Raw genomic sequence first — 16,873 nt, forward strand, 5'->3', positions numbered from 1 at the left:
GGAGTGTTGTATTTAAAGATAGAAGCAAAGCAAAAGTCACAGTCAAAATTCGCCTTTTTTTGTTCTTTAGATTATTTTGGCTGATTGTTTTTTGTATGCATCGCTGGGAAATAATATCTTCATCGCGACAGGAAAGCACGATCATCATCATCATTATCTTGCGCTTCAAGAATTTCGGATTCCCTTTTTTATTATGGAAACAATATACTATAAGCTGCTCGTAGATGGTATACAATTATAGCAGCGAACCTAGTACATTTATAGTAAAACTATTATGGCAAATGTCAATTGAAATGAAGTCATCTGTAGGACCTGTGCCTATGTCCCGTAATCCGGAGATAATTAGTAGCAGATGTAGGATGGGTTTTTTTTGTTTTGTTTTTTTTTGGCACAGAACATACACTAATCCGCGCTAGCACGCGTGCTGCATTCATTAAATCCCATCTCGGGCGTATGCGAATCAGCCAGCAGCGGCTTTGGTGCGCGGACCGAAATAGAACAACGGCGTTAGTGAGTATAAATATCGTAACACCTTTGGGCGCTTGTCTTCCTGCTTCCTGCTTCGTTACAACGATTTGCTGCGGCGAGAAGCACTGTCTAATCTCATTTATTTACAAACACGCACCGTTTAGAGGGTGATACCGAACGTGACTGGGGGGGACTTGGAGCAGGACCGGGTAAAAGGTGGCCGGTTCTGAGCTGATTGATCAACAAAAATGTATTACTGTCGACACACCGCTTTTGCTTCAATCCACCCGTCTACGCAAAAAGGTCAGCACCACAGCTGATAGACCCGGCTTGTTTGCTGGGTGGGCTACGTAAAAAAAGTAGGAAGAAAATAAATGGTCCACACACCGAAATGTCTCATGCAGTTAGCCAATTTTCGTAACGCGTCACTTGCCGTCCCGGTTCGCCTGGTGGTTTGTACTTTCACTGCACCGCACGCGGCCGTGCGCCCACTGTCCGGAAGGTGGTTAGAATTTAAACACAAAACATCCCCGTCCGTATGATTCCGCGGAATTCTGTATGCGAAATTGAGAAGATGGTGGTGATTAAAATAAAATGCGGTAGTGTACGGTGCGATCGTCGTCGTCGTCAGCTGCGGACGGTCCTACGGTATGTGTGTTTTTGCACGATTTTGGGCGACAAAATCTTTTGCTACAATGCTAGCAAAATTAGCTGTCGGCGCTCAGTTCCGTTCTGATGCTCGGCAAAGGAGCATCGTAAAACGGGTGGATTAATTAATTGTTTAAGGTGCGCCAGAAGTGTGTGGCAGCTCTGTGTGAAGTGAACTTTGTGTGGGATTATTATGAGTGGATAAAGATGATCGGCATGCCAAAGTACGTTGGAGGTGATGGACTTATAAGTCTTTGAGTGGTTGAGTGATGCTATAGACATTTTTTAAGTGGATTTAAAAGAAAAATATTGATCCAAAATGAGTGAAATAATGCATCAAATCCCGACAACTATTCGATCAAAATGATAATTTCTTCAAGATATCCACACGCCTACGATCATTGATCCTGTGGCGCAAATGGCCACCGAATTCTTGCCATTTGGCTCGCCCAGTGCTCGGTGAAATGGTGCAAATATAATTATTTCGATTGTGCAATAAGGAAAAGAAATGCAAATGACGAAACAAGCTTTCTATTATTAACCGTTCTGTACCGTCTCGTTGCAGCATCTCCGTAGTATCTGCAGGCCGGGTACCACGGGCGCTTCTGCTACTGCTGCTACTCGTCGGCACCGTGACAGCTGCTCTCCCGGGCCAGCAGACCTTCAGCTGCCATCGGCATGGGCGCGAGTGCAAGCTGTGGAACCTTTACTTGGACACGCCGGACGAAGTGTCGGAGGCGATCATCAACACCGGCGGTGATGGTAGCGGATCGTTCGTCGAGGTGGAGATAGCGTACTCGTCGCTGCCCATCATCCCGCAGTCGCTGTTTAGCGACAACGAAAATGTCGTCTCGCTCAAGATGGAAGATTGCGATGTGGAGCTGCTCGAGTCGACCACCTTTGACGATGCGCACGAGCTGAAGTACCTGCAGTTGCAGAAGAACCATCTGACGGTGCTGCGCGACGATGCGTTCGTTCGGGCGACGAAGCTGCTGCGCATCAATCTGGGCGCCAATCGGATCGTTACGGTCGGTGAGTTCGCGTTCCGTGGGTTGGACAATCTGGAAACGTTGCGGCTGTCCCGAAACAAGATCGCTCAGTTTGCGAGCAAAACGTTCGCCGGATTGCATCAGCTGACGGAGCTTAATCTCGATCACAACCACGCGGAGGAGCTGCCGGATCGGTTGTTTGAGGAGCTGGGCCAGCTGCGGGAGCTTCATCTCGATCACAACTATCTGTCGGGCCTGTCGCGGAACACGTTCCTCGGGTTGACGGGTTTGCGAAAGCTGATACTGAAGGAGAACGAGCTGGTGTCGATCGATCCGCAAGCATTTGCACCGCTAACAGCGCTGACCGAGCTTGATCTGGAGGGTAACAATCTGAAGCTGCTTTCGCCGAACACGTTCGTGCCGTTGGTGCATCTACGCGAGCTCTTGCTTGCGGACAACTACATCGAGCGGCTTGATGATGGGATATTTGCGGGCAACCTCAACCTGGAGATACTGAAGCTGAATAACAACTCGATCGAGGAGCTGCAGCCCGCTGTGTTGGCCGGCTTGAAAAACTTGGAAGATTTGTCCCTGCAGCACAACGAAATTCGTATGCTGGAAAGGAACCTGCTGAAAAGTGCTACCAGCTTGCGGGTGCTCCAGCTGGAGGGAAACGTCATTCACAAGATTATCCCGGGCACGTTCGATACCTTGAAACGGTTGGAGACGCTAGACCTGGAGGACAACAGTTTGTCGTCGATTGAGGGTGGCATCTTCAATGGTTTAACATCGCTGGAAAAACTGTACATCAATGAGAATCAGATCGAGGAGCTGAAAGCTGGCACACTGAAGGGACCGGAACGGCTCAGGAAGCTCGAGCTAGAGCAAAACATCATCAAGCGCATTGATGAGCGATTTTTGGACGACACAACACAACTGCGCACTCTGTCGCTGGAAGAGAACCTTATCGACGAGATCCCGGTGAAGCTGTTTGCAAACCAGAAGAGTCTGAAGGAAATTTCGCTCGAAAACAACAACATTCAGCAGCTACCGGATGGTGTATTTGCGGCGATCTCCACCTGCCTGGAGGAGCTCTATCTTGCCGACAACGATCTGTCGGAGCTGTCACCGGCCGTGCTCGATCTTCCGCGCTTGGAGCTGCTCGACATATCGGACAACAAGTTCCGCGATCTTCCGGACGATATGTTTAGCAAGGCGAAGCAATTGCACGAACTGTATGCGGACGGTAACATGATCGACGATATACCGGATGCGCTGCGATCGCTGCTCCGGCTGTCCACCCTTTCACTGACCCGCAACCGTTTGCACGACATCGATCCACAGAGCTGGAGCATGATGCAGCGCTTGAAGGAGCTGTATCTGTCCGAGAACTTTATCCAGGTGCTGACGCCCCAGAGCTTCGAGCGGCTGGAATCGTTGAAGGAGCTGCATCTCGATCGGAACCATCTGCATACGATCCCGGCGAACACGTTCGCGCGGAATGGAAATTTGGAAAAGCTAAATCTTTCGAGCAATCATCTGCAGGGCCCGCTGGTGAATAGTTTTGCTGGGCTGTGGAAATTGAAAGAGCTACAGCTGGCGGACAATCCGCTCGTCACGATGGAGGCAAACAGCTTCCGGGACCTGAGGAAGGTGGAGAAGCTTTCGCTGGAGAACGTGAGTCTGGCGGATGTAAGTGGTAGTCCGTTCTACGGTATGGCATCGCTGGAAAAGCTCGATCTTGACGAGAACCGTGTGCAGCGGCTCGAAGGTTCATCGTTGCGAGGGTTGGAGATGCTGGAGAAGTTGTACATCAATCACAACCCGGTGGCACGCATCGACACGAACACGTTCAAGCATTTGGGCAACCTGCAGACGATCTCGATCGGACCAGGTGCAATCGATTTCACGGAAGATCTGTTGCAGAACAATCAGCGGCTGAAGGAGCTATATCTGTTCGATTGCGTTGCTAGTCCACTGCCTGGGCGATTTTTTCACTTCAACAAGAAACTGCAAACGTTGGCGATCGTCGATAATGAGAAGCTGGGTGGTCTGAACAAGCAGTGGTTTAAGGATCTTTCGAACCTGCAGCGACTTGTGCTGATGCGCAATGGGCTGAAGCAGTTTGAGAAGGGTATATTCGATTCGTTGGACGGGTTGGATGAGCTGTACCTAGCGGGAAATCCGGTGGGGGAGCTGGATCGTGACGTTTTTGCGAAGGTCGTTGGACTGGAGGTGTTGGACCTTTCGAGCATGAAGCTGCGTACGCTCCCCATGGGCATATTCGATAACCTGTACGATCTTGAAACGCTGGACCTGGGCGAGAATGAGCTCGCGAGTGGATTAACGAACGGAGTGTTTAGGAATCTGTACTCGCTGAAAACGCTTTCGCTCGACAACAATCATCTGAAAACACTCGATACGGTGCTGTTTGATGATTTGAAGAATCTTCGCACCATCGATCTGAGCGGCAACGAGCTGAGCACACTCGATCCTCAGCTATTCCACGACTCGCTCGATCTGGAACTGTTGGACCTTTCCGCGAACAAGTTCACCACGTTCGATCTGCAGCAGACAACGTTCTCGAAAACGCTCGTCGAGCTAGACATGGACGACAATCAGCTGGTTTCGATCCGGGTCACCGAGGACCTGGAGGAGCTGTACGTGGAAAACAATCAGCTGACGGCGATCGAGGTCGATAACTCACCGTCGTACAATCTGCGCAGCCTTTCGATTGCGAACAACAAATTCATCGAACTGGACTCGCTGTACCGGTTCAACAATCTCGAGGAACTGGACGCATCGTACAATGCGGAGCTGCGGGTGCTGGAGCTGGGAAGAATATCGAAGGCAATGTCGGTGCTGGAAGTGTTGAACGTGTCGCACTGCGCTATCAACGAGCTAAGCTTGGCGGAGATTGAGGTGCACGCGTTCCTGGAGCTGTTGGATGTGTCGGGCAATAAGCTGCCCAGTTTGGAGCTGGATGCGTATCGTTACTTCCCCGCGGTGGAGAGCTTTATATTCGGGGGTAACGCGTTCGAGAAGTTCTCGATTGAGGAGGTGCTGAGCAGCTTTAAGGATTTGGAAATGATCGGGCTGGATGGTACGACTTGGGAGCCCACCTTCCTGGACGAGCTCGAGAGTTACATACAGGATCGGGACGTACGGTTTTGGCATCATGGAGCAGGTGAGAGCCCTACCTGCACTATCGGACGCGTCAGTCAGCTGTTTTGTTAATATTCGGTGAGAGCGCTAAGAGGCCCCTACCCCGGTGTTGGGGGAAGGGGGATGTTTGTTGGGATGAATGAACTGAAGGAGGTTTCTTTGTGTTTTGAGATTTCGTTGAATAAATTACCATGAGTTTTAAGCTCCCTGAAGCCGATCGGTGGTGGTCTACCTGATTAAGTAATCTGCGCGAAAGAATGAAGTGATGCTAGAATCTTGAGCACGAGAGCTCAATCGGAACCCGTTTGGGCAAATGTCAAGGGGTCAAATGTTAATGATTAATGAGTAAGCGCCCGCAAACAGGTTCGAAGTAATCTTGTCTCAGCCAAAAACAAAACACTGCCGATGATAGATGACCCTCGAACGTGAACCATAGAATGTGGAACACAAGCAAATCAAACCAAAACCTGTTGCTAATCGTGAGCGAATAATTCACAAACAAAAAAAAAAAACACAGACCAAACAGAACTGATACCGGTTCAAGGTCAGTGTGCGAAAAGTTTGCGTATTTATTAAACTGCCGCTGCTGGAGGACGCTTCAGTTCCGTTTCGGCAGCGAGCCGAACAAAGTGTACCAGTATTGTTCTGAAGGTTCCCGCCCGCCTGTTACGATGGGAAGCTTCCGAAGAAGGTAGTGTAGTGTTGGAGGATCATTGGCGGGGTGGCTGGAATTGATAAGAGTGTTGCATTGTGATGGATTTATTTTTTGGCTTGGTTTTTGCAGCATTTTGGAAGTGTTCGCTGTGCTTCTGCTGGTGGCCAGTGCGTGGGGTGAATCGCAGTTTGACTGTGAATACAATGAGTGTGAGTTCGTGCTGGATGAGAGCAGTCTGGCGCAGGACATACACTCGTACAAGTTTAATTTCACTGTAGAGAGCGGCGCGATCGACACGAGCTTCGATGGATCGCGACTTTCGATCGTTCCACCGTCGCTGTTCCTCGACTATGGCAGCCGGCTAGACACGTTGGTTATGGCGGAGGTAGATGTACAGCGTCTCAATCCCGATACGTTCGGTGCCGCATTCGCTCTGCGAACGTTGAAAATGCAGAAAAATCGCATCCCGAAGCTGCACAATTACATGTTCCGCAATTCCACCAAACTGGAGCGCATCAACTTCGGCAGCAACCGGATCGATGTGGTGGAAGAATTCACGTTCTCTGGGTTGAGCAAGCTGGAGCTTCTTCGGCTGTCACGCAACAAGATTGGTGTGCTGCCGGCGAAGTTGTTTGTTGGATTGAGTGGCTTGAAGGATCTGCATCTGGATCACAACCGTATCACGGAGCTACCGGGACGCATGTTTGCAGACCTGCCGCTGCTCCGAGAGCTGTATCTGGCCTTTAACTACCTCGAGAAGCTTACGAAGGATAGCTTCGTTGGGATCCCCAATCTCCGCAAGCTTGCGCTGCAAAACAATCGCATCAGCTCCATCGAACCGGACACGTTCAAACCGCTGAGCTCGTTGGGCTATCTGTATTTGCAGTCGAACAAGCTGACAACCCTAGCGTCGGAAACGTTCGTGGCGCAGGTGAAGCTTACCGCTTTGGATTTGAGCGTGAACTATTTGAGGCAGCTTCCGAAGGATCTGTTCCGACAAACTATCGCGCTGGAAGGTTTGAAGCTGAGCAATAACTCGCTCCGCGAACTGGATTCCGATCTGTTCGAGAGTGTGGTAAATCTTGGTGAGCTACTGCTGGAGCACAACGAGCTTGAATCGATCGAGGAGGCACTGTTTAGGAACCTGCAGAAGCTGGATTTACTGTTGCTGGAAAACAATCGGATAGGTCACATCTTCCCCGGTACGTTTGATCCGTTGCGAAAACTCGAGCTGCTAGACCTCAACAACAATGGAGTCATGATGATCGAGGGAGGTCTGTTCCGTGCGCTGCGATCTCTGAAAAAGCTATTCCTCAACAACAATCTTATCAGTGTGCTTAGCGACGAATGTTTGAATGGCACCGTTATGCTTAAAGAAATCCATCTGGACAACAACCCAATTCAATCGATCGACGAACGGTTCCTGAACAGACCGCAGCTCTCGCTACTTTCGATGGACAGGTGTGGACTGAAAACGCTACCGAAGCAGCTGTTCGCCAATCAACAGTTTCTGCGCACGCTGTCGCTGCAGGGTAACAAGCTGACCGAGCTTGAACCGGAAACGTTCGAGCCGCTGAAGCGACTGGACGAGCTGGATCTGAGCGAAAATCGGCTACAGGACATCGGGAACAGTTTGGCGAATCTTACCAATCTCGATGTGCTGGATCTGTCGGGCAATCGGATCCGCACCATTGCGGACAATGCGTTCGCGAGCATGAAGCACCTGAAGAAGCTCAATCTCGACGACAACAAGCTGACGGAAATTCCACGCGCAATCACCGCGCTTCCGAAGCTGAAGGCGATATCGTTGGAGAACAATAAGCTGAAATCAACTGTGGTGCCAGCGAGTGTGGAGCTCACCGAGCTGTATTTGGGTGAGAATGAAATCAGCTCTCTGCAGCTGGATAAGTTCCCGGGGTTGGATGAACTGTTTGTCGAAAACAACCGACTGACCAGCCTGTCAGCGGATACGTTCGCTAACAACATTAAGCTGAAGGTATTGGATTTGTCAGGCAATCGTCTCACCGGACCGCTGGAACGTGTTTTCACTCCGTTGAGTATGCTGAAAACTCTTAGCTTGAGTGGTAATGCATTGGGAAGCCTAACGTCGGGGACGTTCGAAGGCTTGCCCGAGTTGGACGATCTAACGCTGAAGAACATCAGTCTCGGTCAGCTAGGTAAGGCACCGTTTGCATCACTTTCGCAGTTGGAAAAGTTAGATCTGTCGGAGAACGGTTTCGCCAGTGTTGGTGCTGAGACATTGCGCAGCAACGGGAAGCTTGAAGCAATCTACCTGAACGATAACAACATCAGCATCGGTTCTCTGGATGGATTGGTCGGACTGGATCGGTTGAAGTTGATTTCACTTTCGTATGAAAATGTGATCATCCCGGACACGTTGCTCGAAAACAAAACCAAGCTTGAAGAGTTTTACATGCAGGGAAGTACGTTCCGCAGTCTACCGGCCAACTTCTTCCGCTCTACACTGGCGCTCGAAAAGTTGTCCATTTCAGATAACAAGCAGTTTGTGAAGCTGCCGAAAGATTTCTTCCAGAACATACCGTACCTGAAGGAGCTTGTTCTGCTGAACAACAGCCTATCGACACCCGAACCGGGTGTGTTCGATCCCTTGGGACTGCTGGAGAAGCTGGACATTTCGGAAAACCCGTTGAAGTCATTACCCATTGGCTTGTTCGCGAAGACGTACAGCTTGACGAAGTTGCGTGTGGCTGATGCGAACCTATCTACCATCCCGGTGGGACTCTTCAGCAGTTTGTACGCGCTTGACAAGCTTGACCTGAGCAACAATCAGCTGAAAACGCTGTCGAAGGGTGTTTTTGATGGGCTTTACTCGCTGGAACTGATCGTGCTCGATAACAATGGCATCGAGCAGTTGGAACCGGCCGTGTTTGTGGGTCTGGAGAAGCTGAAGACCGTGACGCTCTCTAAGAACAAGCTGAGCACATTGGATCCGCAACTGTTTGCCGGATTGCCGGTGGAAGGAATCGATATTTCGGGCAACAAGTTTACAACGTTTGATGCCAGTGCGGTGGCGTTTGCAAAGACGCTGCTTATCCTGTCGGTGGAAGAGAATGCACTCAGTTCGCTCAAGGTATCGTCCGTGTTGGAAAAGTTGTACGCCGACAACAACCAGCTGTCGGCGATCGAGGTGAAGCTTGAGGAATCGGCACCATTCAGCACACTGACGACCATCTCTGTAACGCACAATAACTTCACTAGCCTGGAAAGCTTCTACAAGCTAAAAATGCTGTCCGAGCTGGACTTGGCGTACAACAGGCTGGAAGTGTTGGAGCTGGGTAAGCTGAGCAGCGAAATACTGCCACTCTACATACTGAACGTGTCGGACAGCTACGTGCAACGCATCAACACCGATGGGGTTAAGGTACCGAAGCCTCTGACTCACTTGGACATCTCAAACAACAACGTGACGACGCTGGACGTGGCCTCGTTTGCCGTGTTCCAGGATCTGGAAAACTTTGTGTTCGGAGGCAACAAGTTCGACACGTTTTCGGTGAGCGATTTAATCAGTGCGTTCCGGCAGCTGAAAACGATCGGGCTGGAAGGTACGGCCTGGAAGTGTGATTTCTTGACCGGTTTGAAGCAGTCGCTACAGCCGGTGGATGTGGGCTTCTGGTACAAAGCAAGCGAATCGGAAGAAGCTAGCATCACTAAGGTGTGTTCGAAGGAGGTCGATGGTATCTGCTGTGTTTGAAGAAAACGAAGCAATGGCTTGAGACAATAAAGAAACGATTGAGCGATTAAATAATGACCGTTTTTTTGTATAAACCATTAATAATGAAAGAAGTCATCAAGGAACTGGTGTGTGAGGCTTTTTTTTTGGCAGACAGAGTCTTTCTCGCGATCGAGTAATATTCATTCCATTATCACTGACATTTGACTTGTTTGCAAAACAGCGCACAGCGTTTGTTTACTCTCCTTATCTTGGTGCGAAAATTTGAAGACTTGCCTCAAGAATTTGTTGTCTATTATATAATACAACAACGATTGATAAGCAGCAGCACCAGCTGGACTGCTTTCGTGATCTTTGACACGGGAGCAGGAATCGGCAGTCTTTTAGCGGTCATCGGGGAATCGCAGCTTCAAATCAAATGCGGCTATCGCCAGAGAATTTGTATAATGCTCCAATGACTCAGCAAACATTCTGAACATTGGTGAATTAAAACCGACAAGCGGACGAATCGTTCAGTTGAATTGCGTGTGTTCCAGCGGCTGGTTGAATTAGTTCGGTGTCGAACTATGGGTCTCGTACGTGGGTACGTCTCAACAGGACAGTGTTTTAGTCTGCAAAACAATAACGATAAGGACTTTGTTTTTGTGATGCATCGTTTCAGTGTTTGGCGATCGTTACTGCTGTTTGTGATTCTGCATAAGGTGCACAGCCTGCAGAACATTGTTCTCACCTGCGAACCCCCCGTGTGCCGATTGGGTGGGCTTCATTTTGCCACTCCAAACGATACGGCCGGTCTGACGATAAAATTCAACACCACATACTACTTTGATGTGTGCTTCGAGAACTCAACCCTGCCCGTGATACCGTTGACCGTATTTGCGAAGGACAGCGGAGTGCAAATGCTCAACATCTCGAAATGTGATCTGCGCGAGGTGCTGCCGAATACGTTCCGCTTTGCCGATGATCTGAAGTATCTTTATCTCGACAACAACCGGCTGCAGGAAACGTTTGCAGGAATGTTCTCCGGTGCGATGAACCTGGTGACACTCCGGTTGGCCAAGAATCATCTTAAAACACTCGATCGGAAAATGTTTTCGGGCATCAAGGATCTGATCGAGCTGGATCTGTCCGAAAATCTGCTGCGCTCGCTACCGAGAGGGGTTTTTGCTGAACTGGGCAAACTGAAAAGGTTGAGACTGGCCGACAACTACCTGGAGGAGTTGGAAGAATCAACGTTCAAGGCTATGAACGGGCTGGAGGGTTTGGATTTAAGTGGTAATGTGTTGCGCTTTTTCAAGGCAGACAAACTGTTTGCGCGGATGTTTCAGCTGGAGCGACTGTTACTGCACAACAATCAGATTGAGGCGATCGATGCTCAAGCCTTTGCTCGGATGCCCAGCCTGAAGGAGTTGAGTTTGGGCAACAACAGACTGAAATCGTTACCGGCCAACGTGTTCAGTGCGATGGCTAGTTTGGAGAGTGTGGACTTGAATCGGAACTATATATCGGAGCTGGACGATACGCTGTTCCAGGAAAATGCTCTCCTAGAGTCGATAAACCTGGACAATAACACGATTACCGTGCTGCGTCCAGCGCTGCTAGCGAATCTGACCTATCTGGAACGGTTCTCGATCGAGTATAATCTACTGCGTGCGCTAGATGTGCAATCGTTTGCGAACAACCCAGCGTTGCAGCGTTTAAGCTTATCGGGAAACTTTTTGAACCAGATACTTCCCGGAACCTTCGGCCGTTTGAAAGCCTTGGAAGAGTTGCATCTGACTGGCAACTTGCTCCGTTCGTTCGATGGAGGTTTGTTGAAGAATTGCAGTGAACTGAAGGAACTCTATCTGTATGACAATCGTATCAAGCATCTTGAGGCGGGTGCATTTGAAGGTGCGTCAAGTCTGCAGAAGTTAAGCTTGGGTCGTAACGAGCTAACGACCATCGATGCGCACCTGTTGGACGATGTGCCACTGTTGGAAAACCTTTGGCTCACAGACAACTTCATCAGCAGCATTCCGATGGGACTGTTCGGTAAGCAAATCAACCTGACGTATCTCTCTTTATCAAACAACCAGATAAAGCGAATCAGACCGGGTACGTTTGGTACGATTGGTAGTTTGCTGGAGCTGAACCTGGATGAAAATCAGGTCGAACGTATCGAAGCAGGCGCGTTGAATTTCACGAACCTGGAGTATCTTGACCTTTCCAACAATTTTATTGAAGAACTGGACGAGGAGGCGTTGCGAGGAGTACCGAACCTGGCAACCTTATTGCTGGAATCGAATGTTCTACTGGACGTGCCGGCTGCTGTCAACGGAACCATAAAGCTATCCTTCCTTGGTCTGCAGAAAAACCGCATTAGGAAGCTTGCGGATGGGCAATTCAGTAAGCTGACCAATCTGACCGTGCTTAACCTCGACGGCAATATAATACAGGAGCTGGAGCCGGGCTGTTTCCGTGGTCTGGAATCGCTTACAACGCTGGTGTTGGATAGGAACCAACCGCTTTACGGTGGCGACGATGTGTTCGCCCATTTGCCCAATCTCACCGACCTGTTCATGGAGGATACGAACTATACGGGCGTGAATAGCGTTCGCTTTGGTTCGCTGAAGAATCTGAAGTTTCTGACCCTAGATAGAAGCCCCATGACGGGTGTAGATTCTGGATTTTTAGCTGGTCTGCAGAACCTCACCAGTCTGTCGTTGAGAAACACGAACATCAGCTACATTGGCAGCTACTTCCAGTCACTTCCACGGTTGAGCTCAATAACTGTTATCGGTGCGAAAAATACCTCGATCGACGAGGCTTTCTTTGCAGGATCACCAAACTTAACGACCGTGGATCTGCAGGACACACCGCTGGACGCGATCAGTGTAAACGCTTTCCGAAGCTTGAAGAATCTCAGCGACCTTTGCATTGGTCCGTTTAGTGGCGAATTGCAGGACATCATTACGGAGAATTTGGCGTTGAAATATTTGTACTTGAAGCAAATGAACTTCACCACCCTTCCGGATAATTTCTTCTGGACGAACCGGCAGCTAACCACGCTCGTGATCGATTACAATCCAAACCTTGCCACGGTGAAGCCAGTCTGGTTTAAGCGCCTCCCCTATCTGGACTACCTGTATTTGGCGTACAACAACATCTCCGAATTGCCAGCGAGTGTGTTCGAAGGTACACCGGTGCTGCGTCAACTGTTTCTAATGGGCAATCCGCTACGTACGCTCGATGTGAACGTGTTCCAGCATTCGCTTGCCTTGACGTTGCTCGATCTCGAAAACACTACACTCACGGACCTTCCTGTTGGCGTATTTGATGGGCTGTACAAGCTGGAAGAGTTGTATCTGGGTAGCAATCAGCTATCGAATCTAAGGCACGGCACCTTCCGTCAGTTGTACACGCTACGCATCTTGGACCTTGCCAACAACTCGATCGAACACATCGATCCGTTCCTGTTTGCGGAAATGTCGCGTCTGAAGGAGATCTCGCTTGCGGACAATAAGTTGACTGCACTGGATGATCGTCTGTTCGCTGCCCAGCTGGACTTGCTGGAGTTACATCTGCCCAGAAATCGGTTGGTTACGTTCGATTTACTGGCGATGAGCTTCGCCCGCACACTGTACTTCCTCGATCTGGATGGCAATGGGTTGCAGTCCGTGAGGATCGCTCCCAATCTCGAATTCCTCACTGTGGATGATAACCAACTGTCTACGTTGCAGCTACCGAACTCCGACTATTATCGGCTGACAACTCTTTCGATACAGAATAATAGCTTTAGCTCGCTGGAGTCGACGTACAGCTTTGACCGGTTGGAGCAGTTCAACGTGACACTGAACCGATTACCAGAAGTTGATCTGGCGCTGTTGGCGGAGAAGTTCCCGAGGCTCAATCTGTTCAATGCATCGTTGGCGGGGATCGAGTCGTTGGGACGTTTGGTGAATGCTTGCGACCATAAGGCACTGCACCATCTGGATCTGTCGAACAACAGCCTTACGGATGGCGAGATCCGCAAGACAGATCAGTTCCCGAAGCTGGAGAGCTTTGCTTTTGATGGGAATCGTTTTACGTAGTGGTTGCACTCGATCGCGATGGGTGTGGACATTGGAAAACTAATAAAATGCGCTCGTTTCTCATAATCCAGATTTCGTTGCACTAGAAGATCATTTAGGTAATATCGGTAAGTATCGTCGACTAGATTTCATTTTACCGTGATGCTCGTTACTCAATGTTTTGGTGTGTGAAATTCTCATCATCTTCTTTCGTTTTCTGCCGACCGAGTCGCAGAAGCAGCAAGCATTTCATCGTCCCCCCAAGAAGAGCCCCAACCGCGCTGGTGTTGCTTAATTATCGACAGGTCATTATTATTGCCGCTTGATCGGTCTCGTTCGGCGCGCGGAATCGGTCAGCGTTCGGGAAGCTGCTGGTGAATGGGGAAAGAATTTTGGATCACAAGAAGAAGAAATCTTCCCAAGAATGAAAGGAAAAACATGAAGAAAGCATCCCTCTTTCTTGTCGATCGTGGTGAGACTCCCCAAAAACGATCGTCCATTCGTGTGGTCCAGCGTTTTATGAATGAAGCACGGGACGATTTCACTTCCAGTAGCCAGCTAGCCAAATGGGGAGTATGTGAACCAGCCCTTGTGGAGCAAAAAAAAAAAAAAAGCCGAACCAAACGTGATGAAACAATTGATTTTACGGTACGGTGGCTGGGTTGTCTGGGGAATTCCTCGGCCAGATTGACCATATACACCATGCCGGGTAAGGTGCGATCCCGGCTAAGGCGTTGCTGTTGGGGAACGCTCGACAGGTGTCCCGGATGCAATGGCACCACCTCATGGCTGGTGCCTCAAAGCTGGGATGGGATTCGGTTCGAAAATAGGCTTCCCCCAGGGCACAGCCAGAGAATGGCTGCGACGAACGGAAAGAAAAACGGCTGAAAATTTGGTTTTGAGAAATTCGATAATAATTCATCTATTTATTATACGATTATGGACGGATAATTATGAGCAGTGCGTTTGCCACTCGCAGCTTTGCACCTCGCCCACGGAACATGTGTGTGTGTGTATGTGTGTGTGTGTGTGTGTGTGAGGATTTTTCTAGCTTCTGGTTCTCGCTGTTTGTAGAGGAAAGATTTTCTCCGCGCTTCCTGGGTTGAGTCCAAAATAACAACGTCGCAAGTTTTTTTTTCCTGGCATGTACTGTAGATGGATTGGAGATGGTTACACCATGAGAAACGTTCGTTGAAGGGTTTTAGACCTTCGTTTGTGATTATCCACAGAGGATCGCAACAAGGAAAACAACATGTTTTATTGGAGTTCACGTGAAGTTGACTATTTGACTAGCAATTCTCGACCACTCTGTGCGCAATGGTGGAAGGATGAGCTTCGTTGCAATAAGTAATACAATCATACTACCTATGCTTGAGAATTATGTCGTGGACAGAAAGGTGCTGTATTACTTCATAGGATGGCTTCATAGTTTCATACAGTAAGACCGGGTATCGATATCCGGGTCACGTCAAGGATAGGAAGTCATAAATTGACAGGAAAAGAACTCTTGAGGATGAAGTGCAAAAGCGAAATTTAAGAAACATTACATGCTATGGGAAATAAGCAAAAAAAATCCTTTATAAAATTTCTGAAGATAATTTCATATAAAACGATTTTTTTCCATCTTCAGGATTATGCAAATAAAGATTGAATGATTCCATCAACATAAAAGAGAGTATTTTACGTAAAAAACACCTTCATCATTTTATTGAATGAAAAACCTCCCCTAGGGAACCCACCCGTCTCAGCCTAGACCTAGACCAGATGCAGTCAAATCGTTGCTCGGGCTTCAATCCCCTCTTTCGCATTCAAAAAAACCACCCCAACTCGAAAGACATTCGACCGAGCCAGACGCGCGGTTTTCGGTCCAGCGGATGTTGGCGCAGTCCAGGCGCAATCCACACTGCCCTCATCGATCGGGTCAGTTAAAAAGAGGTCTCTGAGCTTGATCGCGCTTGCTTTTTTGCGCTTCCCCTTTCGGGCGCACGACCTGGGTTATATTGCTCCATTTTCGGAGGGGGCGGTGGAGGAGGTGGCCGACAGGCCGGTGCCCGATGTCTGAGCCGAGGACGCCTCAGACTCGGGCGGAGATGTTCGTCGGGACGGGAAGACGTTACGTAGTCATTATACCTTCCGGGTTCATTCATGGATTTCGAAGCAAGCCGAGGCTTCCAATGGTACCCTCCCCCTCCTCAGTATCTCATCGATCTGTGTGTGTGTGTGATGGAGTCTAACACCCATTTCATTCCATAGGTCTGCCGCGTGCGTGCGGGATGAGGAAGATCATCATCATGATGCCACGAACTGATTCCGTGAGTAAATGTAGAATCAAGGTTACACTGCTGTGGTTGTAGGGAAATGGAAAAAAATATGGATGGAAACCCGGGCGGTTTACTTTGTGGTTTAAAGTGCGTCATTCTGGGATACAGGTTGCCCTTCAACCGAATGGTACATCGCATGACATCGGTTCACCAGGATTCAGGGTTTAATGATTTCCAGCGATTTGCCGTAAGACGAAACCGAAAGACAAAATATCTATTGTTTTTATCCATTGTTGGACGAGTAGTGAGAGGGAGAGAGAGAGAGAGCGAAAGAGAGAAAGAGAGAGATGAGTAGGATTGAAAAGGGCCACCAGGGTTGCTAAGTAGCCTCCTTCGATTACGAAATTCTGTAAGCTTCGTTTGATGTGGAGACATACCCTCTAAAGGTTTTTCTGGTAAAAACAGTGTATAAAATGATTTGGTTTTAAATTTTTTTTTTGTATTTATTAAATTACTTAACACTACTTTAAAGAACACTTCGTTTCTTCGGGTTGTGCAAACTGTGTCGATCTTCATTTAATCGTTGTCATATGTGGCAGCGACTAAAAAGTCGAGCAGGACGTCAACTTCCTCGCTGACATTCTCCACGGAAATCGCTACATTCTGTAGACCCTGTAATGAGGAATCCTTAATGGGATAAATCTTCACTTCGAAGTGATTAACTCCTTTTTACTCTCCTTTGGAGGCACCACGTGTGGTACAGCTTTGAAATATAAATATTTGGAGAATGTTAAGGTTGTGGTAGGATTTAATGTGCAAGTGTTACGGGTAAATGTGGAGGTAAAAAAGATCTTGAAAAATTCCTTACAACAATTAAAAATGATTTACTACATTACAAGGAATGCAATCGCGGGATGTTAACA

The 16,873-nt window shown here is 48.7% G+C and overlaps 2 protein-coding genes across 2 annotated transcripts; both read left to right on the plus strand.

The window, feature by feature from the left end:
- The first annotated feature begins 239 nt into the window (after positions 1-239).
- On the plus strand, positions 240-9,700 carry LOC118514495. Its single transcript, XM_036061427.1, has 4 exons — positions 240-1,340; positions 1,682-5,341; positions 5,887-5,961; positions 6,055-9,700. Exons 1-4 carry the CDS (start codon positions 1,324-1,326, stop codon positions 9,656-9,658), a joined length of 7,356 nt encoding a protein of 2,451 aa, XP_035917320.1. The 5' UTR covers positions 240-1,323; the 3' UTR covers positions 9,659-9,700.
- A 462-nt stretch (positions 9,701-10,162) lies between these two features.
- Positions 10,163-13,775, plus strand: LOC118512633 (toll-like receptor Tollo). The gene is made up of 2 exons (XM_036057329.1): positions 10,163-10,220; positions 10,299-13,775. Exons 1-2 carry the CDS (start codon positions 10,204-10,206, stop codon positions 13,708-13,710), a joined length of 3,429 nt encoding a protein of 1,142 aa, XP_035913222.1. The 5' UTR covers positions 10,163-10,203; the 3' UTR covers positions 13,711-13,775.
- The last annotated feature ends 3,098 nt before the right edge of the window (positions 13,776-16,873 follow it).

The sequence above is a fragment of the Anopheles stephensi genome, chromosome 3 (assembly GCF_013141755.1).
Source record: "Anopheles stephensi strain Indian chromosome 3, UCI_ANSTEP_V1.0, whole genome shotgun sequence".
Classification (NCBI taxonomy): domain Eukaryota; kingdom Metazoa; phylum Arthropoda; class Insecta; order Diptera; family Culicidae; genus Anopheles; species Anopheles stephensi.

Coding starts and splice junctions, on each gene's coding strand:
- LOC118514495 (XM_036061427.1), top strand. Junction 5,342..5,886: donor GTCAGTCAGCTGTTTTGTTA/ATATTCGGTGAG, acceptor CCGTTTCGGCAG/CGAGCCGAACAAAGTGTACC. Junction 5,962..6,054: donor ATGGGAAGCTTCCGAAGAAG/GTAGTGTAGTGT, acceptor TGGTTTTTGCAG/CATTTTGGAAGTGTTCGCTG.